Raw genomic sequence first — 26,890 nt, forward strand, 5'->3', positions numbered from 1 at the left:
ATGGGGTGTGGCCGGGGCGGTGGGCGGGGATTGGTCTCCATGGCGACGGGGGGCGGGGCCTCGGGGGCCGCCGGGAGCCGCCGTGCGGTGAGTGGGGGGGGGGGGTTTAGGGGGGTTGGGGGGGTTTGGGGGCACTGGGGGGGAGCGGAGAGAGATGGGGGGTGTGGGGGGTTGCGAGGGGGATAATGGGGGCACCGGGAGGGCCAGGGGGATGGGGGGGGGCACCAGGGGAGGAAATAGGAAGGGTCTGGGGGGGTCCGGGGTAAGGGGTGGGCTTTGGGGGGCGTAACGGGGGCACTGATGGGGGAGCACAGGGAGCCTGGGGGGGTCTGGGGGCACGGGGGAAGGGAAGAGAGGGGGTCCGAAGGGTTCTGGGCGGTTCGGGGGCACCAGGGTGGGGGCAGGCCGGGGTCCGGGGGCTCCGCATGGGCTCTGGACCTGTCCCTGCGCTCCAGGTCCGCCCCCCAAGATGAGCCCCACACGTGTCCCCACACCCCAGGTCACCCCATGGCCACCGTGTCGCCCCTGAGAGGTTCCCCAGTACCACCCGCAACCCCTCTCCCCCCTCAGACCACCCTGCGGGGATGGAGGGGCTTGGGGAGGAGGAGGGGACACCCCCAGATGTGCCCCACGTGCCTCCCTGCGTTCCATACATCCCCCCCATGTCCCAGAGTCCCCCAGATGTGCCCCACACATGTCCCTGTGCCCCACTCACACACCCCATGTGTCCCCCACACCCCAGGACACCCCAGAGGCACCAGGTCCCCCCCATATATGCCCCACGTGTGTCCCTGTGCCCCCAGGATCCCCCAGATGTGCCCCACACGTGTCCTTGTGTCCCCAGCATCCTCCAGATGTGCCCCACGTGTGTCCTTGTGCCCCCAGGATCCCCCAGATGTGCCCCACATGTGTCCTTGTGTCCCCAGGATCCCCCAGATGTGCCCCACATGTGTCCTTGTGTCCCCAGGATCCCCCAGATGTGCCCCACATGTGTCCTTGTGTCCCCAGGATCCCCCAGATGTGCCCCACGTGTGTCCCTGTGCCCCACCCACCCCCCCCATGTCCCCATGCCCCAGGACACCCCCAGCCCCCCGGGCAGTTCCCCAGTGCCCCCCCCAACCCCTTTCCCCCTCCCAGGACCCCCCCGCGGGGATGGAGGGGCGCGGGGAGGAGGCGCCGGCGCCGGAGCTGTCGGAGCCGTCAGAGGAGGAGGAGGAGCAGGAGGAGGAGGAGGAGGAGGAGGAGGAGGAGGGCTCGGGGGTGTGCGTGACCCCGGCCCTGCTGAAGGCCTGCACGGGCGAGTTCTCCCTGGAGTCCATCCTGCTGCTGCGGCTGCGGGGCCGCGGCATCGCCCACCTGGGCTGCCTGGCCGACTGCTCCAACCTGGAGTGGCTGGACCTGTCCGGGAACGCCATCGCGGCGCTGGCCCCGCTGGCCGCGCTGCGCGCCCTGGCCGTGCTCAACCTGGCGGGCAACCGCGTGGCCAGCGTGGAGCCGCTGCGGGGCTGCCGCAGCCTGCGCCAGCTCAACCTGGCCGGCAACCGGCTGCGCAGCCTGCGCCAGCTGCGCTGCCTGCAGGGGCTGCGGCACCTCGAGAGCCTGCGCCTGCGGGACCCGCTGGCCCGCCTGGGCAACCCGCTCTGCGCCGCGCCCGCCTACCGCGCCGCGCTGGCCGCCATGCTGCCCGGCCTCAAGGCCATCGACGGGCAGCGCGTGGCCGGGCGCGGCAGCGAGCTCTTCCGCCTGTGCCGCGAGCTGGACGCCGCGCTGGACGGCGGGGCCGCGGCCGAGGGGCCGGCCGAGCCCCCCCGGGGCCCCCAGCCCTGGGTGCAGGCCGGGTTCTGGGAGCCGCGGGCGCCGCGCCGCAGCGCCGTGCTGGAGGAGGCCACGCGCCAGCTCGGGGAGGCCCTGCGGGAGTGCCGCGAGCTCGGCCGGCGCGCCGACGACTCCATCGCCCAGGCACAGCGAGCGCTCGGCCGCCGGCACGCCGGCAACTACGGCTTCTGAGCTCCGGGGGGGCCGGGGGGGCTCCGAATGGGGCCGGGGGGGCTCCAAATGGGGCTGGGGGGCACCCAGAGACACCACAGCCAACACCAGGACTGGGAGACCACCAGAGACACCGCAACCAGGAGCCCTCGAGTTCTGAGCTGGAGGACTCCATGTAGGGTTGGGGCTTCCAAATGGGGCTGGGGAGGGTCCCAAAATGGGACTGGGAGGGCACCAGATGGGGCCAGGGGGCACCCAGAGACAACACAGCCAACACTGGGACTCAGACCATCCCAGGTGCCACAGCCAGGAGCCCTCAAGTTCTGAGCTGGGGGGGCCTGAGACAGGGCTGAGGGGCTCCCAAAATGGGGGCTCAGGGGGCACCAAAAGGGGCTGTGGGGTCCAAATGGGGCTGGGGGGTCCAAAAGGGGTTGGAGGAGCTCCAAATGGGGCTGGTGGGCACCCAGAGATGCCACAACCAGCACTGAGCCCATGAGACCACCCAGAGCCACCACAGCCCAGAGGCTTTGAGTTTTGAGCCAAGGGACTCCCAAAATGGGGCTGGAGGGCTCCAAACAGGGCTGGGGGACTTTAAATGGGGTTAGGGGGGCTCCAAATGGGGCTGGGGGACACCCAGAGACAGCACAGCCCAGAGCCCTTGAGTTCTGAGCTGAGGGGGCCTGAAATGGGGCTGGGGAGGTCCCAAAATGGGGCTGAGGGGCTCCAAATGGGGATGGGGGGGCACCCAGAGCTACCATAGCCAATACGGGGACCACGAGACCACCCAGAGTCACCACAGACCACGCCGGGTCAGGAGACCCCAGAGCCTTTAGCTTTGGACTGGGGGACCCCCAAAGCCACCAGAGCCCACACCAGGAAACCACCCAGAGCACCACAGCCTGGCACCTCGGGGTTCTGAGCTGGGGGGTCCCAACCAGGGCTGGGGGGGCATCCAGAACCACCACGGACCACACCAGGACCAGGAGACCACTCAGAGCCACTACAGCCAACACTGGGACTGGGAGACCCTCAGAGCCACCCCAGCCTGGCACCGTCAGCTTCTGAGCCATGGGGTCCCAAACCGGGGCTGGGAGACCCCCAGAACCACCCCAGCCTGGCACCTTCTGAGCCATGGGATCCCAAACCGGGGCTGGGGGACCCCCAGAGCCACCCCAGCCTGGCACAGGATCGCCGGGGGACACAGAGGAGCTGCAGGGAGCCTGGCCTTGGCTGCGGGACATCGTGGGGACCGGGGGATGCTGGGGGACATCCCCGGGACAGGGACATGGTGTCACTGCAGTAAACACGTCCCACCCTCTGGTGTCCCTGTGTCCTGCGGCCTCGGGGGCACTGCCTTGTACCCACTGCTCAGCCCGGGCCCTCTGAGTCCCCCCCTCCCTGGGGACAACGGGCGGGGGTGGCACAGGGGGTGGTGACACGGAGCCCAGTTCCCTCCCAGTTCCCGCTGGGAATAAGAGCCGGGACAGCGGAGCCAGCACTGGGTTTACTGGGGAGCGGGGACAGGCAGGAGGGGGGGACACGCCCGGGCCCCTCCTCGGTCACGCGGTGCTGGGGGGTGACAAGCGGGGAGTCCGGGACCCCCATGGCAGCGTCCGGCGGGGCTGTGGTGCCTGGAGAGGGGACACGGGGAGGGGGGGCTGTGACGGGACCCCCATGTCCCTGTGTCCCCATTCCAGGGGGTTCTTCAGCCGTGTCCCCATCCTGGGGGGTTCTCCATCTGTGTCCCCATGTCCCCCCTCAGGGGATTTCTCCAGGTGTGTCCCCTGTCCCCATCCCAGGGAGCTCTCCCGCCCATGTCCCTGTCCCAGGGGTGTCCCGACGTCCCCATGCTGGGGGGGTTCTCAGACGTGTTCCCATCCTGGGGGTTCTCCCAGTCGTGTTCCTGTCCCGTGGTGTCCCCGTGTCCCCATCCCAGGGTGTTCTCCAGGTGCACTCCCATGTCACCATCCCAGCGGGTTCCCGGCTATGTCCCTGTCCCAGGGTGTCCCTGGGGGTGTCCCCGGGGCTGTCCCCGTACCCACCTATGCCGGCAGCCCCCGGGAGAAGGCGAACATTCCGGGCAGGTACAGCGCGTCCCCTCCCTTCCCGGCCTCCTCCACCGCCCGGCACTCGGCCTCATCCCGCTGCCGGATCTCCTGCGGGCACAGACGGGCTGGCACCGGCCGGGGGCACGGGGGGCCACAGGGGACACTGGGGGGACAGGGGGCACCTCACCTTGGCCGCCAGGTGATGGGCGGGGCCGCAGTTGTGGTACTTGTCCAGCACCTTGGGGACGTCACCGGTGTCGAACTTGTAGCAGGCCAGGCAGGTCGGCTTCCGCTGGGGACACGGCGGGATGTCACCCCCCAGGGGTGTCCCGTCACCCCCCCCAGGGGTGTCCCAGCCCCTGGCACCCACTGCTGTCCCCTCCGTCCCACCCTGGCACCCGCAGCAGTGCGGGAGGGGAATGGGGGGCCTGGGGGACGTCCAGGGACTGTGTCACACCCAGGATGGGGCCCAAGGGAAGGGACACCCTGGGATGTGCCCTAAGGGAGGGGGGACACTCCAGCACGTGGCTCGAGGAATGGGGACACCCCAGGATGTGTCCCAGAGGAGGGGGAATGTTGCCCAAGGGAGGGGGACGCCTTGGAATGTGCCCTAAGCGAGGTGGGGGGACACCTGGGGTGTGACCCAGGGGAGATGGGGACACCTGGGGTGTGACCCAGGGGAGATGGGGACACCTGGGGTGTGACCCAGGGGAGATGGGGACACCTGGGGTGTGACCCAGGGGAGATGGGGACACCTGGGGTGTGACCCAGGGGAGATGGGGACACCTGGGGTGTGACCCAGGGGAGATGGGGACACCTGAGATGTGACCCAGGGGAGATGGGGACACCTGGGGTGTGACCCAGGGGAGATGGGGACACCTGGGGTGTGACCCAGGGGAGATGGGGACACCTGGGGTGTGACCCAGGGGAGATGGGGACACCTGAGATGTGACCCAGGGGAGATGGGGACACCTGGGATGTGACCCAGGGGAGATGGGGACACTCGCGGGACGTGGCCCAAGGGAGGGGGGGACACCCCGGGGTGTGGGACGTGCACCGAGGGATGGGAACGCCCCGGGATGTGCCTCAGGGACGGGGGGACGCCCAGGCCGTGCCCCTCACCCGGTTCTCCACCACGCGGCACTGGCGCTGCGGGCTCCGCTTGCGGCACGACGTCTGCGCCAGGCCCAGCCGGAGCTGCACGAACGTCCCCGAGGGATCCTCCTGCGGGAACACGTGCCAGGGACCCCAGAGCCCACAGCCTCCCAGGAAACCCAGCCCCCGGAGGAATCCCAAACCCTGGGGGACCCCAAATGCCAGGAGGGACCCTGAGCCCCCCAGATCCCAACCCCTGGGAGGGACCCCAGACTCCAAAGGGCTCCTGAATCCTGCAGACTCCCAGGGAAATCCAGCCCCGGGAATGACCCCAGGGTGGCTCCAGGGTGGGTGAGTGGCCCAAAGGGGGGGTGCCCAGAGCTCCTGGCTCTTCCTGGACGTGCGTGGTGCTCCAGGGGCAGCGGGATGGACCCGGATCATTAATGAGTAACCGAGCTCAGCCAGGCCCAGCCAGCGGGGCCGATCCCGGGCACTCCAGGACACCCTGGCACCCACTGCCCACCTGTTCCCTCTGGGACACCCCACCCCACTGCCCTGACCCCCTCATCATTGCCATGGCCATCCTGGATCCCAGTCCTGAACCCTGAAATCCTGGTGCTCATCCCCATCCACCTCCCACTCCCTTGGGGACACTCCAACCCGTTCCCCATTCCCTCTGGGACACCCCAACACCCTCCCCATTCCCACGGCCATCCTGGATCCTTAATCCCGGATCCCAATCCCGAATCCCATTGCTCACCCCCTCAGTGATCCTCTCCACCACCTGCTCCCTCTGGGGCACAACACCACCCTCCCTGTTCCTGTGGCCATCCCAAACCCTGGATCCCAGATCCCGAATGCTGTTACTCACCTGCCCGATGATCCTCTCCACCGACTGCTCCATCCGGGACACCCCAAATACCTCCCCATTCCCTCTGGGACGCCCCAACCCTCTCCCCATTCCTTCCAGGACATCCCAACTGCCTCCCCAACCCTCTCCCCATTCCTTCCAGGACATCCCAACTGTGTCCCCAACCCTCTCCCCATTCCTTCCAGGACATCCCAACTGTGTCCCCAACCCTCTCCCTGTTCCTTCCAGGACATCCCAACTGCGTCCCCAACCCTCTCCCCATTCCTTCCAGGACATCCCAACTGCCTCCCCAACCCTCTCCCTGTTCCTGTGGCCACCCTGAGCCCCAGATCCTAATTCCAATCCCTGCTCCCCCATTCCATGACCCCCCCAGCCGCCTGCTCCCTCCTGGACACTCCGTCCCCCTCCCCACTCCCTCTGGGACACTCGACCCCCCCCGGCCCCCTCCCCGTTCCCGTGGCCATCCCGGCCCCGCTCCCGGCCCCGCTCGGTCCCGCCGCTCACCCTCTCGACGAGCCCGTCCAGCTCCCTCTCCCTGAAGAGGAAATGCACGTTGCTGCGCCCGTGGAAATATTCCAGCACGTCCCGGACCACGCGCCGCTGGAGCGGGGACTGCCCCGCGGCCAGCGCGGCCACCGCCAGGGCCAGCGGCAGCCACAGGGCCACCGGGAGCCTCATCCCGCCGGGAATGGCCTCACCGAGCCGCCGGCCGCTGGCGTCGGGCTGGCATGAGCCGATTTCCTGGGATCTGCCCCCAAATCCGCCCCCGGGACGGCCCCGCGAGTGACCGGGAGGAGGGGCTGGAATGGGATGGGGGAGAGACCCCGGGAATGGCGGCGGGGCCCGCGGGAATCACGGGCTGCCCTCGGGAATGGGCTCCTGCCCTCGGGAATGGGCTCCTGCCCTCGGGAATGGGCTCCTGCTCCCCGGGAACAAACTCCCGCACCCCCGGGAATGGGCTGCGGCGCCCCGGGAACAAACTCCAGCTCCCGGGAATGGCGTCATGCTGGGAATGACCTCCCGGGAACCAACTCCAGCCCTCTGGAATGGCTTCATGTCCCGCTGGGAATGGCATCCCGCCCCCGGGAACAACCTCCTGTGCCCAGAAACAGCTTCATGTCCCACTGGGAATGGCATCCTGCCCCCGGGAACAAACTCCTGTCCCCAGAAATAGCTTCATGTCCCACTGGGAATGGCATCCTGCCCCCGGGAACAACCTCCTGTCCCCAGAAACAGCTTCATGTCCCGCTGGGAATGGCATCCTGCCCCCGGGAACAAACTCCTGCCCCGGGAAATGGGCTCCACCCCCTGGGAACAGGCTCCTGCCCCCCGGGAATGGATCCATGTCCCACTGGGAATGACGCTGTGCCCCGGGAATGTCTCCTGCCCCCAGGAACGGGCTCCTGAACTCCAGGAACGGGCACCAGCCCACTGGGAATGGGCTCCTGCCTCTGGGAACAACCTTCTGCCCCCGGGAATGTCATCACATCCTGCTGGGAATGCCATCCTGCCCCCAGGAACAGACTCCTGGCCACTGGGAATGGTGTCACCTCCCTGGGAATGAGCTCCTCCCCCTGGGAACGGGATCGTGCTCCTGGGAATAACCCCCGAACCCCAGGAATGGGCTCCAGCCCCCCGGGAATGGCTCCTGCCCCCTCCCAAGTGTCCCTGTCCTGGATGTCCCCTCTGGGAGCAGGAGCGGGGGATGATGAACGCCAGGAGATGGGGGGGCACCGGGAGAGACGGGGGGTGTCGAGGTGGGGGACACGGAGGGGACTGGGGAACATTGGGAGGACATGGAGAGGCTGAAGGGGGGAGGGGAAGGGATGGGGGGGACACGGGGGGACACAGGGGGGGCACCGGGGGGAGCGGGGGGCACTGAGGGGGCTGAGGAGTCGTGGGGAGACACCGGGGGGACACAGGGAGGCACAGAGGAGTCACTGGGGGACAATGGGGGGCACTGGGGGCACCAGGTGGGCACTGGGGGAACACTGGAATTACTGGGGGCCACTGGAGGGGCACTGGGGGGCACTGGTGGTGACACTGGGGGGCACTGGGGGCACTGGGGGGCACTGGGGGTGACACTGGGGGGTCACTGTGGGGCACTGGAGGAGCACTGGGAGTGACGCTGGGGGGCACTGGGGGGCACTGGGGGTGACGCTGGGGGGCACTGGGGGGCACGGGGGGCACTGGGGGTGACACTGGGGGGCACTGGGGGTGACACTGGGGGACACTGGGGGCACTGGGGGTGACACTGGGGGGCACTGGGGGCATCGGAGGGCACTGGGGGTGACACTGGGGGGCACTGGGGGTGACACTAGGGTGACACTGGGGGGCACTGGGAGCACCGGGGGGCACTGGGGGGTACTGGGGGTGACACTGGGGGGCACTGGGGGCACTGGAGGCACTGGGGGTGTCACTGGGGGGCACTGGGGGCACCCGGGGGCGGGGTCTCTCCGGCCCCTCCCATCCCGTCGCAGCCCGGTGATGCCGACAGGGGGCGCTGCCTCAGGCCCCGCCCCCGGCCGGGCGCGGCCACGCGGTGGGCGTGTCTTTTCTAGATGACATCACGGACGCGTTGACGTCATCGGGCGTGTGACGTCATCGCGTCGCGGGACAGCGGCCGCCCGTGAGGTTCCCTGGGAGGGGGCTCGGGGGGGGTCACGTGACCCCGGGGACGCGAACGGGGGGCTGGGGGGGTCGGGGGGGGTCGGTGTGTCAGGGGGTGTTTTTGGGGGCCTCAGGGGGGTCTCGGGGGTGCCGGGGGTGTTTGGGGGCTCAGAGGGGTGTCGGGGCGTGTTTTGGGGGGTGTTTTTGGGGGTCTCGGGGGGGACACGCGGGGCAGCGGCGGGTTCGAGGCTCCCGCAGGAGCTGCTGGGGGGGATCCGGGAGTGCTGGTGCTGGGGGGGCCATCCCGAACCCCCCGAGCGGCACCGAGGAGAACCGGGACCCCCCGAGCCCGGGATCGGGGCTGGATCTGCTCCCGGCTCCGGGGGCTGCTCTCGGTTATCGAGTGATTCCACATTCCCGGCTATTCCATGTTCCCGGGGGCTATTCCCGGCTGGACGAGGCCGGGCTGTCCCGGGGCTATTCCTGCCTCCCGGGGCTGTTCCTGCCTGCCCAGACGGGGCTGTGCCGGGGCCATTCCCAGCTCCCGGGGCCATTCCTGGCAGGACGAGGCTGCCTCGGGGCCATTCCCAGCCCCGGGGCTATTCCCGGTTGTCCAGGAGATGCTGTACCGGGGCTGTTCCCGGCTCCCGGGGCAATTCCTGCCTCGGGGGCTGTTCCCGGCTGGATAAGCCGTTGCCGTGCTGGGGTCGTTCCCTGCTCCGGGGCCCTTCCCGGCTGCCGCTCCCGCTGTCTCCCATCCCCTCCGTCCCATCCCATCCCGAACTACAACTCCCAGCTCTCCCGAGCTCTCTCGGTTCGCAGTCGGATCCGGCCCCGCTCGGCCCTTCCGCGCCCCAAATTCCGGGGGGAGGAGGAGGAGGAGGAGGAGGAGGAGGAAGAGGAAGAGGGGCGGGGGGAGGCCGAGTCCGCTCCGGGGCTGCCGAGCTCCTCGGGCCCGGCTCCCGCTCCCGCTCCCGATCCCGTCCCGATCCCATCCCCACTCACATTCCCGCTCTCCCGCTCTCCCAGGACCCCGCTGCGGCCATTTGAGCGAGTCGGTGGCGGAAGGAGACCAGGAAAAGGACGGGAAGAGGCCGGGAAGAGGCTGAGGAAGAGCCCGGGAAGGGGCTGAGGAAGAGGCCGGGAAGGAAGCGGGAAGGAAGCGGGAAGGGGCCGGGAAGGGGCCCCGGGGAGCGATGTCCGCGGGGGGAGCGCCCCAGGTACGGGGGGATTCCCGTCGGGATCCCCCGCGGCTCCGCCACCCCGGGACTTTTGGGGGGGACGTTGGGGGGGATTCCCGGGCCCGGGACTCCTCCCGTGCTTTTTTTTTTTTCAATCCCTGGAACCCCCCGAGAGTTTTTCCGGGAAATCGGCGCTTTGGGAAGTCCCGGAGCGCGGGGCCCCCCCCGGCTCTGCCCTGCACCAGGCTCTGGGGTTGGGAACAGGAGAGGAATCCTGGGGGACACGGGGGGGGTCGGGGCTTGGGGGGTTCGGTGTCCCTGGAAAAGCAGGATCGGCTCCTCAGGGAAGGTTCCTCCCCCAGTGCGGATCCTGGGGGGGCTCAGGGAGCGGGGGGGGTCAGCCCCCAGCTCAGGGGGCAGGGATCTGGTTTGGAGGGACAGGAACCAGGTTTAGGGGCAGGGGTCGGGATGGGGGAACAGGAATCTGGTGGGGGAGCAGGGATCTGCTGGGGGAGCAGGGATCTGGTTTAGGGGGGCAGGGATCTGGTTTGGGGGGGCAGGGATCTGGTTTGGGGGGGCAGGGATCTGGTTTGGGGACCAGGGATCTGTGGGGGCTCATCCCTCAGCTCTGGGGGCTCTGCCAAGCCCTGCTTGCTCTGATGGGGTCACAGGCACGGAGGGGCCGCAGCTTCCCTACGCTGAGGGAGATTCCAGTGGGTCCCAGTGCTGGGCTTTCCTGTGGGAATGAGCCCACCCGGAGCTGGGACCCCCCGAGGGGCCATGGGAGAGTGGGGTGACATCCCTGTTACCCGGGCAGGACATGCTCCAGTGCCATGGGCTCCATCCTGGAGCGAGGGCCTGGACCTGGGATTTGGGATGCAGGAACAAGGGGATGATCCCTGCCCAGGGAAGTGTCCCAGACTGACACAAAGGGGCCCCAAATGCCCCCAAATGGCGCTGAGCTGCTGCCCCCTCCCCAGCCCGCCCACGCCCTGGATCTGCTCCCGTATTCCCGGCTGAGCCCGGCGCCGCGGGCCGGATCCCAGCTGGATGCTGTCGGCGCCGAGATCCCCTCGGATCCCTGCACAGGTGGGTGGGGGGGGCACGGGCAGGGGACCCTGTGGGATGGGGGGGTGGGGAATTCTCTGCTCAGAGCTCAGTGCATTTTTGTGGGAGCTTTGAACTGGGCCGATGAAAGTGTTCCGGGGGATTCCCGGGAGTGGGAGAGGCTGCGGGAAGAAACCAGAGCCCAGGAATGGCTCCGTCCCACCTCACCTGGAACCTGGTTCTCCAGGAGCGGCTCCATCCCCCATTCCCAGAGCCCCGTTCTCCCAGGAGCGGCTCAGTCCCGCCTTCCCAGTTCTCCCAGTGGCAGCCCCAGCCCTGATCCCGGCTCTCTGGGTGGCAGCCGTGTCCCCTGGTCCCCAACCCTGGCTCCCCCAGTGACAGCCGTGTGCCCCCAGGGTACCGGTTCTTCAAGCCGGTGGGATTGTTCGGGATGAAGCCGCCGGAGGAGCCGTTCGGAGCCGCGCGGACGGGCCCGGAGGACTCCAAGGCCCTGGGCAGCCCCTGCGCCGGTGAGTCTGGATCCTCGGGAATGGGGGAGCCTGGGACTGGGGGAAGGGACGGGCTGGGGCCGTGTGAGGACATTTGGGACCTTCAGAGATGCTTTGGGGCCGTTCTGAGCCAGTGTAGGGCAGTTTGGGACTATTCTGGGTCAGTTTGGAGCCGGCGTGGGGCTGGTTTATGTCCATTTTGGGCCAGTTTTCAGCCATTTTGGAGCCATTTGGTGGCCATTCTGGGCCCGTTTGCAGCCATTTATGACCAATTTATGGCCATTCTAGGCCAGTTTTGTGGACCAGTTTTTGCCAGTTTGGACCAGTTTATGTCCATTCTCAACCAGTTTTGGCCATTCTGGGCTGGTTTGGGCAGTTTTGGGCCAGTTTTTGTCATCCTGGGGCAGTTTGCCCCCATTCTGGGCCATTCCGAACCAGGTTGTGGCCAGTTTATGGTAATTTAGGGTCAGTTTTGACCACTCTGGGCCAGGTACTGGCAGTTTTTTGCTGGCACCAGCCCAGCACCACTGCGGGTGAGGCCGAGGGGTGCAGGAGGCTGGGGGGTGTCACAGACTGGGGAGTGCAGTGGGTTTTTGGGGGCACTTCGAGGTGTCACAAACTGGGAGCTTCAGGGGGGTTTGGAGGCTGTTTGGGGGGCCACAGACCACGGTGATTCCATGTTGGGGTCCCACACGGAGCAGGGGGGGCTGGATCCAGGGCCTTCCCACTCGGGACAGCCTGGAACTCCCCGAGGGCCGGGCTGACTGCGGGCTGTCTCCGGTGCAGTGGAGCCCGGGCGGGTGAGCAAGGTGGAGCCCGAGGAGAAGCCCGGGATCGGCGCCGGCTCCCTGGAGCTGTTCCCGGCCGCCGGCAGCAGCTCTGGCCGCTGGTTCCCCGGCGGGCAGCGTGGCCCCGAGCCCCCCCGGGACCCCCCGGCCCCCCGCGCCGGCTGCTGGGGGGCCCAGGGGGGCGTCCCCGGCCCCTTCCGCTGCGGGCAGTGCGGGAAGGGCTTCCGGCAGAAGCAGAGCCTGGTGACGCACGAGCGGATCCACACCGGGGAGAAGCCGTTCCGGTGCGGGGACTGCGGGAAGAGCTTCAGCCAGCGGCCCAACCTGCTCACGCACCGGCGGGTGCACACGGGCGAGCGGCCCTTCCCCTGCGCCCAGTGCGGCAAGAGCTTCTCGCAGAAGGCCAACCTGCTGGCCCACCAGCGCATCCACGGCGCCCACCCCGACGAGGGCAAGGCGCGGGCGCGGCCGGCGCGGGGCTGCGCCGAGGACACGCCCTTCGTGTGCCCCGAGTGCGGGAAGAGCTTCCGGCAGAAGCCCAACCTGATCACGCACCGGCGCATCCACACGGGCGAGCGGCCCTTCTCCTGCTTCCTGTGCGGCCGCAGCTTCAACCAGAAAACCAACCTGGTGACGCACTACCGGGTGCACACAGGTGAGCGGCCCTTCGCCTGCGCCCAGTGCGGGAAGCGCTTCACCCAGAAAACCAACCTGGTCACGCACCAGAGCACCCACACCGACCTGCGCCCCTTCCCCTGCGCCCAGTGCCACAAGTGCTTCAAGGACAAGGTGTCCCTCAAGGCCCACCAGAAGACGCACGTCCCCCGCCAGCGCCGCTGCCTGGCGCGCGGCCCGGCCCCCGCCGCGCCCTTCGGGGCCGCGCCCGCCCTGCTGCCCCCCGCGCCCGCCCCGCAGGACCCCCCCTTCGCCCCGCTCCCGCCCGCCCCGAAGCCCCCCGAGGGCGCCGAGCTGTTCCCCTGCGAAGAGAAGGGCTTCCCCCCCCCGCCCCCGGGCGAGCCCCCCTTCCCCTGCGCCCACTGCGGCGACGGCTTCTGCCCCAAGGTGCCCCTGCTGCGGCCCCCCGAGGCCCCCCCAAACTTCTCCCCCGGCCCCCCCCTCCTGGGGCCCCCGGGGGCACAGCCGGGGCTGGGGGACGCCACGGCCCCCCCCGAGAAGCCCTTCATCTGCAACCAGTGCGGGAACAGCTTCGGGCTCTGGCTCGCCCTCGTCGCCCACCAGAAGAGCCACACGGGGCACAAGCCGTGCCCCGGGGCCCCCCCCGAGCCCGGTCCCGGCGCGGAGCTGCCCCCCGGGTCCCCCCCGGCACGGGCGGGCGAGGCCCGGCCCTGGCCGTGCCCCGAGTGCGGGCGCAGCCTGGCGCAGTGCGAGCGGCTGCTGCGGCACGGGCACGGCGCCGGCGGGCGCGGCCCCTTCCGCTGCGACACCTGCGGGAAGCGCTTCAGCCTCAAAACCAACCTGGCCACACACCAGCGCATCCACACAGGTGAGCGGCCCTTCACCTGCGGCGTCTGCGGCCGCCGCTTCAACCAGAAGGGCAACCTGGTGACGCACTACCGGGTGCACACGGGCGAGCGGCCCTTCGCCTGCGCCCAGTGCGGGAAGCGCTTCGCGCAGAAGCCCAACCTGCTGGCCCACCAGAAGACCCACCTGGGCCGCCAGCCCTTCACCTGCCTCGAGTGCCCCAAGCGCTTCAAGAGCAAACTGTCCCTGCGGGTGCACCAGCGGGTGCACGCGGGGCCCCCCGGCACGGCCCCCGGCGCCGCCGACCCCGCCGGGGCCCCCTTCCCCTGCGGGCCCTGCGGGGAGGCCTGCGGCGAGCACGGGGGACCGCCGGCGAACCCGCGCGGGCGGCCCCACTCCTGCCCCGAGCAGCGCCGGCCCTGCGCCGAGCACCACCACCCCTGCACGGAGCAGCACCGCGCCTGTGCCGAGCAGCTGCACGCCTGCGCCAAGTGCCCCTGCGCCAAGCGGCTGCACCCCTGCCTCGAGCAGCCCCGGCCCTGCGGCGAGCAGCCCCACGCCTGCGAGCGGCCCCACGTCTGCGAGCGGCCCCACGCCTGCGAGCGGCCCCACACCTGCGCCGAGCAGCCCCACGCCTGTGAGCGGCCCCACGGCTGCGCTGAGCAGCTGCACCCCTGCGCCGGGTGTCCCCACGCCTGCGCCGAGCGGCCCCACGCCTGCACCAAGCAGCCCCACGGCTGCGCCGAGCACCCTCACGCCTGCGTGGAGCAGCCCCGCGCCTGCGGCGAGTGCCCCCACGCCTGCGCCGAGCGCGCCCACCCCTGCGAGCAGCCGCCGCCCTGCGCCGAGCAGCCCCGGCCGTGCCCCGAGTGCCCCCACGGCTGCGCCGAGCGGCCGCACGCGTGTGCCGAGTGCGGGAAGCGGTTCCGGCAGAAGGTGAACCTGGCCGTGCACCTGCGCACGCACACGGGGGAGCGCCCGTTCCGCTGCGCCGACTGCGGCAAGGGCTTCAGCCAGAAGGCCCATCTGCTGCGGCACCGCCGCACCCACGGCACCGGCCTCGCGCCCGCCTGCTCCGCCGGGGACCCCCTGGGCAAGGGCCCCGAGCCCCCGGCCCTGCTGCTGCCCCCCTGCTCCCGCGGGGCCCCCCCGGCCCGGCCCGACAGCCCCTCGGGCGCCGCCGACATCCTCCTGCAGCTCATGCAGGACGAGCACCCCCCGGGCCCCGGAGCCCCCCCGGTGCCCCCGTGCAAGTGCCCGGGGGAGGGTCCGGGCCCCAGGGCGCCGGGGCTGCCCCCCCCGTGCTGCTGTGCCGCCTGCCTGGCCCCCCGCCCCCCCGAGCCCCCCCGGGGGCAGCTCTGGGCCAAGGCCGGGGGCTGCGCGCGGGCCTTCGAGGAGAAGCGCGTGCCGGGAATGCCGGGAACGCCGGGAATGCCGGGAACGCCGGGAGCGCCGGAGCAGGAGCACATCGAGGAAAAACCGGCCCCGTGTCCCGGCTGTCTGTAACCCCCCGGGACCCTCACGGGGACGTGCCCCAGGATGCACGCTGGGGCCCCTGCCAGGACCCCCACCCCTGCCCCTGCACCGGGACCCTCGCTGGGACCTGTCCAGGCCGCCTGTGACCCACAGCAGGACCTGCACTGGGACCTGCCCTGGCTGTCTGGGACCCCCCTGCACTGGGACCCCCACCAGGACCCCCACGGGCAAGGGCCGGCCCTCAGCTCCCACAGTCGCCCACGCCGGCCCCTGACGAGGACGGAGCCAAGGGGTCGGAGCCGAGGGGTCGGAGCCGAGGGGTCGGAGCCAGGGTGATCCCTCCGGCTGGACGTGACACTGGGACTTGGAGGAGCCTCGGGGGGATTGGATGGGGCAAACCAGAGCCAGACTGGGCCATGGCCCATTTCTGGCTCGGGAAGACACCAAAGGACTGGAGGGGGTGCCACTGGACCTGGATCTGCCACGTTGGCTCCGGCCACACAGACTGGGAAGAGCTGGATCCAGTGGCTTAAAAGTTGCATCCACTGGAGGCAGCCATGGGGCGAGAGGGCTCCAGCTGCTTCCAGAACCTTCCAGGCTGTTCCAGACTGGATGGCATTCCACAAGGACATGGCTGGGATGGAAGAGCCAAGCCCTGCCACTGCAGGAGTCTTGAGGCCCTTTCTCCTGTTGGATGACCTGGGATCCCCGGTCCGGCTCCACACAGAGGAGCTGGGAGAGCACTGGGAAAACAGCCAGGAAAGTGGCCTGGAAAGGGTCAGCTCTGCTTCCAGAAGGGACCCGGAGATGCCTCTGGTCCGGGGGGGGCGGGGGGGGCAGCTTGTGCTTCTGCTTGCTCTGGATAACTGTGCTTTGGGACTTGATATTGGTGGGGGCTGGGGGGGCTTCCAGGGGCGTGGGGGGCATGGGATGCTTGTTGGGCTTTGCTTGGCATCTCTGTGTCCCCCCTGGTGTGACAGAGCCAGTGGCCAGGGGGCTGCAGCCTCGGGCAGAGCTTTGGCCATGGGCACTGGGATCTGCCATCGCTTCATCCCAAAGGGAATAGGATCTTCTGAGGGGACCGACGCGGGGCAGCCACCGCTGGAGCCCCAGCTGGGCAGGGGGTCCCGCCCCAGCCCTCTTCCTCCCCCAGCTCTGCTCTCTGCAATTCTATTTTTTGAGGTTATTTAAAATAAAAGCTTCTGATGGCTCCAGCAGCTCGGGGTGCTCTGTCCAGGAATGGGGGGACACGGGGGTCTCCCTGGAGCCTCAATCTCAGCCTGAGTCCTGGCAAAGGCTGTGCCAGCTGCAGCCCCCGGGTCACCGTGACCAAGGGGCCACCGGGACAGTGACAGTGCCGGGACCCTCCAGCGCGCCCTGCGGCCACCAAACCTCCCTGGACACCAGGTGGGAGCTCAGGACCAGCGCGGCCACCCAGCCCACCCCGGGGTCACCGTCACATCCGCTGGGGTGGCACTGACCCCCCCTGTGCTCCTGGGGACGGACCGGGGGGCTCTCACTGAGGGCTCTCACTGGGGGGACACGCTGGGACACAGACCCCCCCCTGTCCCGGCTGGGGGCACTTGGAGTCCCCCCGGGTGGGTTCTGGGAGGATCGGGCACAGGGGCTGCAGGGGCAGGACCCGGGGGGGCTTTGGTTGGTCCTGCCCTGGTGTGGGACCCTCCAGTGAGGGACCCTCCTCTGGCATGAGACCCTTCGGTGTGGGACCCTCCGGTGTGGGACCCTCCGGTGCGGGGGCTCCCAGACTCCCGGAGCAGCCGGGCTGGTTTCTCGGGATTTGGGGGGTGGAAGGTGGTCTTGGAGAGCAGGGGGGGTGTCCCCGGGCAGCCCCGCTTGGGGGGTGGCCGATGCTGCCGGGGTGGGCGATCGCGGCCGCCATCGCCCCGGCAGAGCCCCCCAAACCACGCGGGGACCCCCCGGCCCGTGGGTGCGGGGGTGGGTCCGCGGTACCCCACACCCGCTCCCGGCCCCCCCCCCGCTCCCGGGGCCCCCCCCGCTCCCGAGGCCCCCCCCGCTCCCGGGGCCCCCCCCCGCTCCCGGGGCCCCCCCCCGCTCCCGGGGCCCCCCCCCGCTCCCGGGGCCCCCCCCCGCTCCCGAGCCCCCCCCCGCTCCCGGGGCCGCCCCCCAGCCCGGCCCCTTCCGCCGCCGCCATCGGGCCCCGCCCGGAGATGCAGAGGGTGAGCGGGGGGGCCCGGGAGCGCCGGGAGGGCTCGGGGGGTCCCCGGGGGGTCCCGCTGTCCCGGCGGAGGGGCCGGTCCCGGGGTTGGGGGGCTCCGGGGGTCCCCGCGGGGGGGCGGGGGCCGGACAGGGCGGGGCGGTCCCGGCGCCTCCGGGCGCGGTAACGGGAGGGGGGAGGGCGGGCTCGCAGAGACCGGGGGGCGGCACCGGGGGGTCCCCACGGCCCAGGGGGTCCCCACAGCTCCTCCCGGGAGTCTCCACAGCCCCAGGGAACTCCAGAGCCCCAGAGGTCCCCACTCGTCTCTAGGGTCCCCACAGCCCCTGAGGTCCCTGCTCCTCCGGGGGGTCCCCACAGCCCCGGGGGACCCCACTGCTCTCGCCCCGGGAAGCCCCCCAGCCTTGGGGGTCCCTGCTCTTCTCATGAGTCCCCACAGCCCCGGGGAGCCCCGGGGGTCCCCGCTCCTCCCGGGGTTCGCCCCAGCCCTGGCAGTCCCCCCGGGCCCCCTGTGCTGACTGTGGGGGCCGGAGCAGCCCCAGGACAGGACCCTTTGGGACCCGGGAGGTGCTGCAGTCCTGGGGTGACCCGCCAGGGGTGCCCAGCGAGGGGTCGGTGCTGCCGGCTCCCCTGAGCCCCCCGCTGTCCCCCCAGGGGGTGCCCCCCGACGTGTCGTTCGAAGAGGTGGCCATTTACTTCTCCCCCGAGGAGTGGGCAGAGCTCCTGCCCTGGCAGCGGGCGCTGTACCGAGAGGTCATGGCTGACAACTACGACCTGGTGGCCAGTCTGGGTGAGGGGCCGGAGGGCACCGGGCTGGGGGTGTCACCAGGCCGGGGGCATGGAGATGGGGGTGTCACAGGCCTGGGGGCATGGCCGGAGGCTGAACCGGGGGTCCAGAGGCTCGGCCGGGGGGCACAGGCTGAGGTGAGGGTCCACAGCCTCAGCCAGGGGTCCGGGGGCTCGGCAGGAGCCCAGGGCTTGGCTGGGGGTCTGGAGGCTGAGCGGGGGCCCCAGGGGCTCAGCCGGGGGTTCAGAGGCTCAGCTGGGGCCTGGGGGCTTGGTCAGGGGTCTGGGGGCTGAGCCAGGGGTCTGCAGCCTAAGCCCCCTGGCAGAGCCCGACCTGCCATCTCCCGATGGGAACAGGGCCGTGAGTGCATCCGCGGGTGTGAGGAGTAAAGGCACCAGATCCCCCAGCCCTGCTGCCCCACAGTCCCTACAGCCCCCCATCCGCTGTGCCCCAGCCCCACAGCCCCCACAGCCCCCACAGCCCCCACAGCCCCCCATCCGCTGTGCCCCAGCCCCACAGCCCCCACAGCCCCCCATCCGCTGTGCCCCAGCCCCCACAGCCCCCACAGCCCCCCATCCGCTGTGCCCCAGCCCCACAGCCCCCAGGGCAGCCCCCACAGCCCCCAGGGCAGCCCCCGGCCTGGTGGCGGTGACAGTCCCCCAGTGACACTCACCGGGCACTTTGGGGGGCACTGAGGGGTCTCTTTCCTGCACAGGCTCCGTGTCCAAGTTCACTGACATGAAGGAGGAGTGGCCCGGGGAGGTCCCCTGTGCTGGGGGGGACAGCAGAACTTCTGACGCCTCCAGCACCGGTGAGTGACTGGGGACATCCTTGGGGACGCCCTGGGCTGTCACTGGGCCGTGAGGGGCTGGCCGGGGCCAGAGCCCCTGTCTGACACTCCCCTGGGCTGGGTGGGAGTCCCTCCAGCCCCCCGGGTGTCACGGGGGTGGGTGGGGGGCCGACGGTGGCTCTGGGACCCCCTGTGGTGACACCCTTTTCCCAACAGTTGCCCAGGACGGTTCTGCCAGTGAGGATGATGACGGGGGACACTGGGAATTGGGGTTCGGTGCCCCCCGCTCCGGCTGGAGCGACACCGCCCCGGGGGGCTGTGCCGGGGACCCCCCTCGGGAGGAGCCGTGTGACGGGCTGGGGCCGAGCTGCGGGGCCGAGCTGGGGGATGCCCGGGCCGAGCCCCCCGCCCCGGGCCCGCCGTTCGTGTGCGGGACCTGCGGCAAAGCCTTCCGGCACCGCCGCAACCTGCTCACGCACAAGCGGCTGCGCGGGGGGAACCGCGCCCGGCACGGCTGCCCCGAGTGCGGCCGCGCCTTCTGCCTGCGCGGGGACCTGCTGCGGCACCGCGGATCGCGGGGGCGGCCCGGCTGCCCCCAGTGCCCCCAGTGCCCCCAGTGCCCCCAGTGCCCCCAGTGCCCCCAGTGCCCCCAGCGCCCCGCGGGCGCGGCGGGGCCGTGCGAGGAGCGTCCCTTCGTGTGCGGGCGCTGCGGGCGCGGCTTCGCCTGGCGGGAGAGCCTGGAGCTGCACGTGCGGTCCCACCCGCCCCCCGAGCGCGCCCACCCCTGCCCCGAGTGCGGCCGCGCCTTCCGCAGCCGCGGGCACCTCCGGCTGCACCGCCGGGCACACGCCGGGCACCGGCCCTTCCCCTGCGCCCGCTGCGGCCGCGCCTTCGCCTCGCAGGCCAACCTGAGCACACACCGCCGGCTGCGCCGCCGCTGCCGCGACCCCCGGGCACAGGGCAGCAGGGACCCCCGGGGCAGCAGGGACCCCCAGGGGAACAGGGACCCCCAGGGGAACAGGGACCCCCAGGGGGATGGGAACAGGGACCCCCGGGCACAGGGCAGCAGGGACCCCCAGGGGAACAGGGACCCCCAGGGGGAGAGGGACCCCCAGGGCAACAGGGACCCCCAGGGGAACAGGGACCCCCAGGGGGAGAGGGACCCCCACAAGGATGGGAACAGGGACCCCCAGGGGGAGAGGGACCCCTGCAGGGATGGGAACAGGGACCACCCCGGGGATGGGAATAGGGACCCCCAAGGGGAGAGAGACTCTCTCAGGGATAGGAACAGGGACCCCTCTGGGGAGAGGGACCCCCATGGGGATGGGAACATGGATCCCCAGAGGGAGAGGGACCCCCGCAGGGATGGGAACAGGGACCACCCCAGGGATGGGAATAGGGACCCCCAAGGGGAGAGGGACCCCCACGCCCAGGGGAACAGGGACCCCCAAGGGGAGAGAGACCCCTACAGGTATAGGAACAGGGACCCTCAGGGGGAGAGGGACTCTCTTGGGGATGGGAACAGGGACCCCCACGGAGATTGGAACAGGGACCACCCCGGGGATGGGAATAGGGACCCCCAAGGGGAGAGGGACTCTCTCAGGGATGGGAACAGGGACCCCTCTGGGGAGAGGGACCCCCACAGGGATGGGAACAGGGACCCCCAGGGGGAGAGGGACCCCCACAGGGATGGGAACAGGGACCCCCAGGGGGAGAGGGACCCCCACAGGGATGGGAACAGAGACCCCCAGGGGGAGAAGGACCCCCACAGGGATGGGAACAGGGACCCCCAGGGGGAGAGGGACCCCCACAGGGATGGGAACAGGGACCCCCATGGGGATGGGAATAGGGACCACCTCGAGGATGGGAATAGGGACCCCCAGGGGGAGAGGGACCCCCATGGGGATGGGAATGGAGACCCTTGTGGGGATGGGAACAGGGACCCCTCCAGGAATGGGAACATGGACCCCCAGGGGGAGAGGGACTCCCCTAGGGAGGAGAACAGGGACCCCTGCGAGGAGAGGGAGCCCCACAGGGATGGGAACAAGGACCCCTCTGGGGAGAGGGAGCTCCATGGGGATGGGAACAGGGACCCCCAGGGGGATGGGAACAGGGACCCCTCTGGGGATGGGAACAGGGACCCCTCTGGGGAGAGGGACCCTCCCAGGGAGGAGAACAGGGACCCCCAGGGGGATGGGAACAGGGACCCCTCTGGGGAGAGGGAGCCCCATGGGGATGGGAACAGGGACCCCCAGGGGGAGAAGGACCCCCACAGGGATGGGAACAGGGACCCCTTTGGGGAGAGGGAGCCCCATGGGGATGGGAACAGGGACCCCGAGGGGGAGAAGGACACCCCCAGGGATGGGAACAAGGACCCCCAGGGGGAGAGGGACACCCACAGGGACAGGGACTCCCTTGGGGACCAGGTCACCCCTGGGGACAGGGGTCGCCAGGGGGACAAGGACCCCCTTGGGGATGGTGATGCCTGTGGGGTCAGGGACCCCCTGGGGAACGGGGACCTCCTCAGAGACAGGGATACCCTCAGGGATGGGAACCCCCTCGGGGATGGGAACCCCCTCGGGGATGGGGCTGACCCGGGGGGTGACCAGCAGTAGCCACAGGATGGGATTGTCCCAGTGCTCCCGTGAACGTGATGCCAGTGCCACGGCCCATCCCGGACACCCCGGAACTGAGCACCTGGGCACCCCTGAAACCACCTGAGGGGCTTCTCCCTGTCCCTTGGGACCTCAGGGATCCCCCTGGGATGTGTCTCTGCGTCTCTTGGGACCTCAGGGATCCCCCTGGGATGTGTCTCCGTGTCCCTTTGGACCTCAGGGATCCCTCTGGGATGTGTCTCTGTGTCCCTTTGGACCTCAGGGATCCCCCTGGGATGTGTCTCCCTGTCCCTTTGGACCTCAGGGATCCCTCTGGGATGTGTCTCTGTGTCCCTTTGGACCTCAGGGATCCCCCTGGGATGTGTCTCTGCGTCCCTTTGGACCTCAGGAATCCCTCTGGGATGTGTCTCTGCGTCCCTTTGGACCTCAGGGATCCCTCTGGGATGTGTCTCTGCGTCCCTTTGGACCTCAGGGATCCCTCTGGGATGTGTCTCTGTGTCCCTTTGGACCTCAGGGATCCCCCTGGGATGTGTCTCTGTGTCCCTTTGGACCTCAGGGATCCCCCTGGGATGTGTCTCTGCGTCCCTTTGGACACGGAGACACACCCCAGAGGGATGGATCAAGATATATCAGGATGTATCTGGCCCTTGATATATCTTCAGACTTCGGAAATCCCTCTGGGATGTGTCTCCATGTTCCCTTTGGATTCTGAAGTATCTTCAGGCCTTGGAAAATCCCCCTGGGATGTGTCTCCATGTTCCCTTTGGGCACTGAAGTGCCTCCAGACCTCAGAATGTCCCTCCAGGGCACTTCCCAGTCCTCCCAGTCCCACCAGTGCCCTGCCCCAGGTCTGTGTTTAAAGCCAGGAGTCTCTTTATGTCTGTTTATTCTGGTTATTGTCGTTTATTTATTCTTTTCTATTTTTCTATTTTATTAAATTCTATTTAGGTTATTCCAGCTGTTCTTCTACTTATTCTAATTCTTCTCCTTGTGTCCCTTCCCCTCCCTCTGGACCCACTGGGACCTACTGGGACAGAGCCTCCCAGTCCTGGGGGTGCTGTGACAGTGGGACCCACCACGGGTGCCCCCAGTGCCCCCCCCAATAAATAACCCCCCAAAATGGGGGGGTTAATGGAGAAACAAGTAAAAAATGCAGATGAGGCTCAGGGGGTGGTTTGGGGGCACCCGGGGGGGCACCCACGGACCTGGGGGGGCACCTGCAGCCCCACAGCCACCCCCAGTACAGCCCAGTACGTATGGGGCAGCCCCAGTACAGCCCAGTTTACACAGACCAGCCCCAGTACAGCCCAGTATGTATGGGGCAGCCCCAGTACAGCCCAGTTTACACAGACCAGCCCCAGTACAGCCCAGTTTACACAGACCAGCCCCAGTACGGCCCAGTTTACACAGACCACCCCCAGTACAGCCCAGTACATATGGGGCAGCCCCAGTATGGCCCAGTTTACACAGACCAGCCCCAGTATGGCCCAGTTTACACAGACCACCCCCAGTACAGCCTAGTACATATGGGACAGCCCCAGTATGGCCCAGTTTACACAGACCAGCCCCAGTATGGCCCAGTACGGCCCAGTTTACACAGACCAGCCCCAGTACAGCCCAGTACATACAGGGCAGCCCCAGTACAGCCCAGTACATATGGGGCAGCCCCAGTATGGCCCAGTTTACACAGACCAGCCCCAGTACAGCCCAGTTTACACAGACCAGCCCCAGTACGGCCCAGTTTACACAGACCAGCCCCAGTACAGCCCAGTACATATGGGGCAGCCCCAGTATGGCCCAGTTTACACAGACCACCCCCAGTATGGCCCAGCACGGCCCAGTTCACACAGACCAGCCCCAGTACGGCCCAGTACATATGGGGCAGCCCCAGTATGGCCCAGTTCACACAGACCAACCCCAGTATGGCCCAGTCCCTACAGGGCAGCCCCAGTATGGCCCAGTTCACACGGACCAGTCCCAGTACGGCCCAGTTCACACAGACCAGCCCCAGTATGGCCCAGTCCCTACAGGGCAGCCCCAGTATGGCCCAGTTCACACAGACCAGCCCCAGTACAGCCCAGTATGGCCCAGTTCACATGGACCAGCCCCAGCACGGCCCAGTATGGCCCAGTTCACACAGACCAGCCCCAGTATGGCCCCAGTACGGCCCAGTTCACACAGACCAGCCCCAGTACAGCCCAGTACATACAGGGCAGCCCCAGTACAGCCCAGTTCACACAGACCAGCCCTGCAGTGATTCCCAGTATGGGAATCTCCCTCCACTCCCAGTAAGCCGGAGGCTGCTCTGCACTGGGAGCACTGGGAGTGCCCCCAGCTGGATGTCACCGAGCAGAGGACAGATGGTGACATTCCCACGGGAACGGGGACAGACCCCCCCCCCCCTCCATCTGCCCCCGGAGCCGGGAAGGAGGACGGGAATGCACTGGGGAAACTGGGACACCACGGAATCGGGGAACTGCTGGGCTGGGAAAACTGCAGGAGACCCCCCGAGTCTGCCTGGCCTGGAGGCCACCACTGCCCCTGTCCCCAGTGCCACCACTGACTGTGTCCCCAGTGCCACCACTGTGTCCCCAGTGCCACCACTGCCCCTGTCCCCAGTGCCACCACTGACCCTGTCCCCAGTGCCACCACTGCCCCTGTCCCCAGTGCCACCACTGCCCCTGTCCCCAAGGGCCACCACTGCCCCTGTCCCCAGTGCCACCACTGCCCCTGTCCCCAGTGCCACCACTGTGTCCCCAGTGCCACCACTGCCCCTGTCCCCAATGCCACCACCGACCCTGTCCCCAGTGCCACCACTGCCCCTGTCCCCAGTGCCACCACTGACCGTGTCCCCAGTGCCACCACTGACCCTGTCCCCAGTGCCACCACTGCCCCTGTCCCCAGTGCCACCACTGACCGTGTCCCCAGTGCCACCACTGCCCCTGTCCCCAGTGCCACCACTGCCCCTGTCCCCAGTGCCACCACTGCCCGTGTCCCCAGTGCCACATCCCCACGGCTGTTGAGCCTCCCAGGGCTGGACGACCCTTTTCAGGAGGAATATTCCCAAAATATTCCCAAGATCCCACGTGCAGCCCACCCCCTTGTGCCACCCGAGGCTGTTCCCAGCACTCCCAGCCCAGCGCTGGGAATGTCACCCTGTCACCTCCCTGTCACCTCCCTGCCACCCCCGGCTGTGACAACGGCCCCGGGGGCTTTTTTGGGATGTCCCAGTTCCACGTGCCGGGAGCACACGTGGAGGATCCTCCGGAATCCAGGTCGGGGGGACGGGACAGGGCGAGGGAGGTGCTGGGCCACGAGTCCTCTGTGCTCCAGGCCTCAGAGAACCAGGACAAATCCCAACCTTCCCTCTTCCGTTTGTGCCTTTCAGGTGCAGTCACGAGGCTGGGAGACGTTTTCCCAATTAAATCCCTGAAATCAGAGCAGAGCTGGGAGCACGGAGGGGGTTGGGATGTGAGGTGTCCGTCACCCTCCCCCAACACCCTTGAGGATGCGGATTTTTGGGACCAAACCTCCTTAGTTCTCCGTGCCTGGAGCTGAGCTCTGGAGGGATGGGGGTGGATGTGGCTCATCCCGGGATCTGCAGAGCCTTTGGCACCCAGAGGGCCTCGGGCTGCTGCGAGTGATGGGACTGAGGTCCATAAAGGACATTTCCTCCCCTTTTACCACGTCCTCGGGGGTCACACGGTGCCTCTGCCCCCACAGCAGCTTTCCCAAGGGAAACACAATTCCCAAAGCAGCCGGTGTCCCGGGACGCTGGAATTCCACTGGCCAGGCCGGGGTCGGATCCCCTGGGTCTGATCCCCTGACCCTGAACCCTCCCAGGGCTGGGAAGGGCCCATCTCTGCCCCGTGGGTCCATCCAGACTGGGCTGGAACGGGGGAGGCTCCGGAATCCCTGTGGGACATCGGTGGCATCACCAAGGCAGCAGAGCTGAAGGCTTTGAGAAACTGGAGAAAACAACCCAAATCCCACCAAAAGCAGGGTTTTCCATAGAACAGAGTACAGGGACCTGCAGAGGAGATCCAGTTTTTAGGAATGAACTGGCAGGATGGGTGTGGTGAGATCCCAACGGATAACGGGATAACGGCCACATCCCCACCAGCTGGCAAGAAGGAAACACGAGGATTTTGGGACCCTGTGGGATTTTGGGACCCTGTGGGATTTTGGAGTGTGCACATTCCCGGTTCCAGCCTGGTTGTGTCCCCCCCTCCTTCCCAATGGACCCTCAGCAGGTTCTGTGCAATTCCAGCAGGAGATTTTCCCCACTGTCCTTGGGCCACCCCAGACAGGGACAATGGTCCCTCCTGGAGCCTCTGGCCCGGAGCACCGGGACACTCCAGCTCAGAGTCAGGGGTGGAGAGGATCCCAACCCCACAACGGGAGAGGATCCCAACCCCACAACGGGAGAGGATCCCAACCCCACAACGGGAGAGGATCCCAACCCCACAACGGGAGAGGATCCCAACCCCACAACGGGAGAGGATCCCAAACCCACAACGGGAGAGGATCCCAACCCCACAACGTTCCAGCTGGAAAGGAGATCCGGGGGCTCGTGAAGGAGGTGGTTGGAGCCGAATCCAGCTGCTCCTGCTGTCCCTCTGGGGAGGGTGTTCCCAGGGAGGGTGTTCCCAGGGAGGGTGTTCACAGGGAGGGTGTTCCCAGGGAGGGTGTTCACAGGGAGGGTGTTCACAGGGAGGGTGTTCCCAGGGAGGGTGTTCCCAGGGAAGGTGTTCCCAGGGAGGGTGTTCCCAGGGAAGGTGTTCCCAGGGAAGGTGTTCCCAGGGAAGGTGTTCCCAGGGAGGGTGTTCCCAGGGAAGGTGTTCCCAGGGAAGGTGTTCCCAGGGAGGGTGTTCCCAGGGAGGGTGTTCCCAGGGAGGGTGTTCACAGGGAGGGTGTTCACAGGGAGGGTGTTCACAGGGAGGGTGTTCCCAGGGAGGGTGTTCACAGGGAGGGTGTTCACAGGGAAGGTGTTCACAGGGAGGGTGTTCCCAGGGAGGGTGTTCACAGGGAGGGTGTTCACAGGGAGGGTGTTCCCAGGGAGGGTGTTCACAGGGAAGGTGTTCCCAGGGAGGGTGTTCACAGAGAGGGTCTCCACGGCCACAGAGAGCTCGGAGAGGAACCCCCCTCATCCAGGAACCTTGGAAGTGACCGTGGACCGGCCCGGAGGCCCCGAGTTTGGGATGGCACCGGAGCAGGAGGTGGCACGTGCTGAAGGGGCCTCTCAGCAGCGAGAATTACTGGAAGGGAGAAGCAACATCCCCGTTTGCTGAGGGATCCCGTGGTGCTGGGAGAGAGTCGGGCACGGAGGGAGCCCCCCAGGACAAGTTATGGGAATTCCTGGGAAAGGGGGACGGAGCCAGTCTGCAGGGGAAAAGGTCTCCAGCTGGCCC

The 26,890-nt window shown here is 68.6% G+C and overlaps 4 protein-coding genes across 5 annotated transcripts; 3 read left to right on the plus strand and 1 right to left on the minus strand.

The window, feature by feature from the left end:
* Positions 1–16: 16 nt before the first annotated feature.
* Positions 17–2,076, plus strand: LRRC61 (leucine rich repeat containing 61). The gene is made up of 2 exons (XM_064651802.1): positions 17–87; positions 1,138–2,076. The coding sequence occupies exons 1-2, from the start codon at positions 40–42 to the stop codon at positions 2,005–2,007; spliced, it is 918 nt and encodes a 305-aa protein (XP_064507872.1). The 5' UTR covers positions 17–39; the 3' UTR covers positions 2,008–2,076.
* A 1,396-nt stretch (positions 2,077–3,472) lies between these two features.
* On the minus strand, positions 3,473–6,945 carry RARRES2 (retinoic acid receptor responder 2). Its single transcript, XM_064652708.1, has 5 exons — positions 6,505–6,945; positions 5,157–5,258; positions 4,222–4,326; positions 4,029–4,142; positions 3,473–3,617 (listed from the first exon to the last, which is right to left on the minus strand). Exons 1-4 carry the CDS (start codon positions 6,676–6,678, stop codon positions 4,029–4,031), a joined length of 495 nt encoding a protein of 164 aa, XP_064508778.1. The 5' UTR covers positions 6,679–6,945; the 3' UTR covers positions 3,473–3,617.
* A 1,524-nt stretch (positions 6,946–8,469) lies between these two features.
* Positions 8,470–16,310, plus strand: LOC135410939 (zinc finger protein 135-like). Of its 2 annotated transcripts, none has more exons than XM_064648037.1 (5): positions 8,470–8,634; positions 9,640–9,830; positions 10,772–10,880; positions 11,255–11,368; positions 12,134–16,310. In XM_064648037.1, the coding sequence occupies exons 2-5, from the start codon at positions 9,807–9,809 to the stop codon at positions 15,121–15,123; spliced, it is 3,237 nt and encodes a 1,078-aa protein (XP_064504107.1). In that variant the 5' UTR covers positions 8,470–8,634; positions 9,640–9,806; the 3' UTR covers positions 15,124–16,310. The 2 variants fall into 2 exon arrangements, with proteins under 2 accessions (XP_064504107.1, XP_064504022.1); XM_064647952.1 differs by having other exon boundaries at positions 8,470–8,629.
* Positions 16,311–17,233: 923 nt separating this feature from the next.
* On the plus strand, positions 17,234–22,431 carry LOC135411115 (S-antigen protein-like). Its single transcript, XM_064648369.1, has 4 exons — positions 17,234–17,291; positions 17,942–18,077; positions 18,790–18,885; positions 19,081–22,431. The coding sequence occupies exons 1-4, from the start codon at positions 17,283–17,285 to the stop codon at positions 21,477–21,479; spliced, it is 2,640 nt and encodes an 879-aa protein (XP_064504439.1). The 5' UTR covers positions 17,234–17,282; the 3' UTR covers positions 21,480–22,431.
* The last annotated feature ends 4,459 nt before the right edge of the window (positions 22,432–26,890 follow it).

The sequence above is a fragment of the Pseudopipra pipra genome, chromosome 1 (genome assembly GCF_036250125.1).
Source record: "Pseudopipra pipra isolate bDixPip1 chromosome 1, bDixPip1.hap1, whole genome shotgun sequence".
NCBI lineage: Eukaryota > Metazoa > Chordata > Aves > Passeriformes > Pipridae > Pseudopipra > Pseudopipra pipra.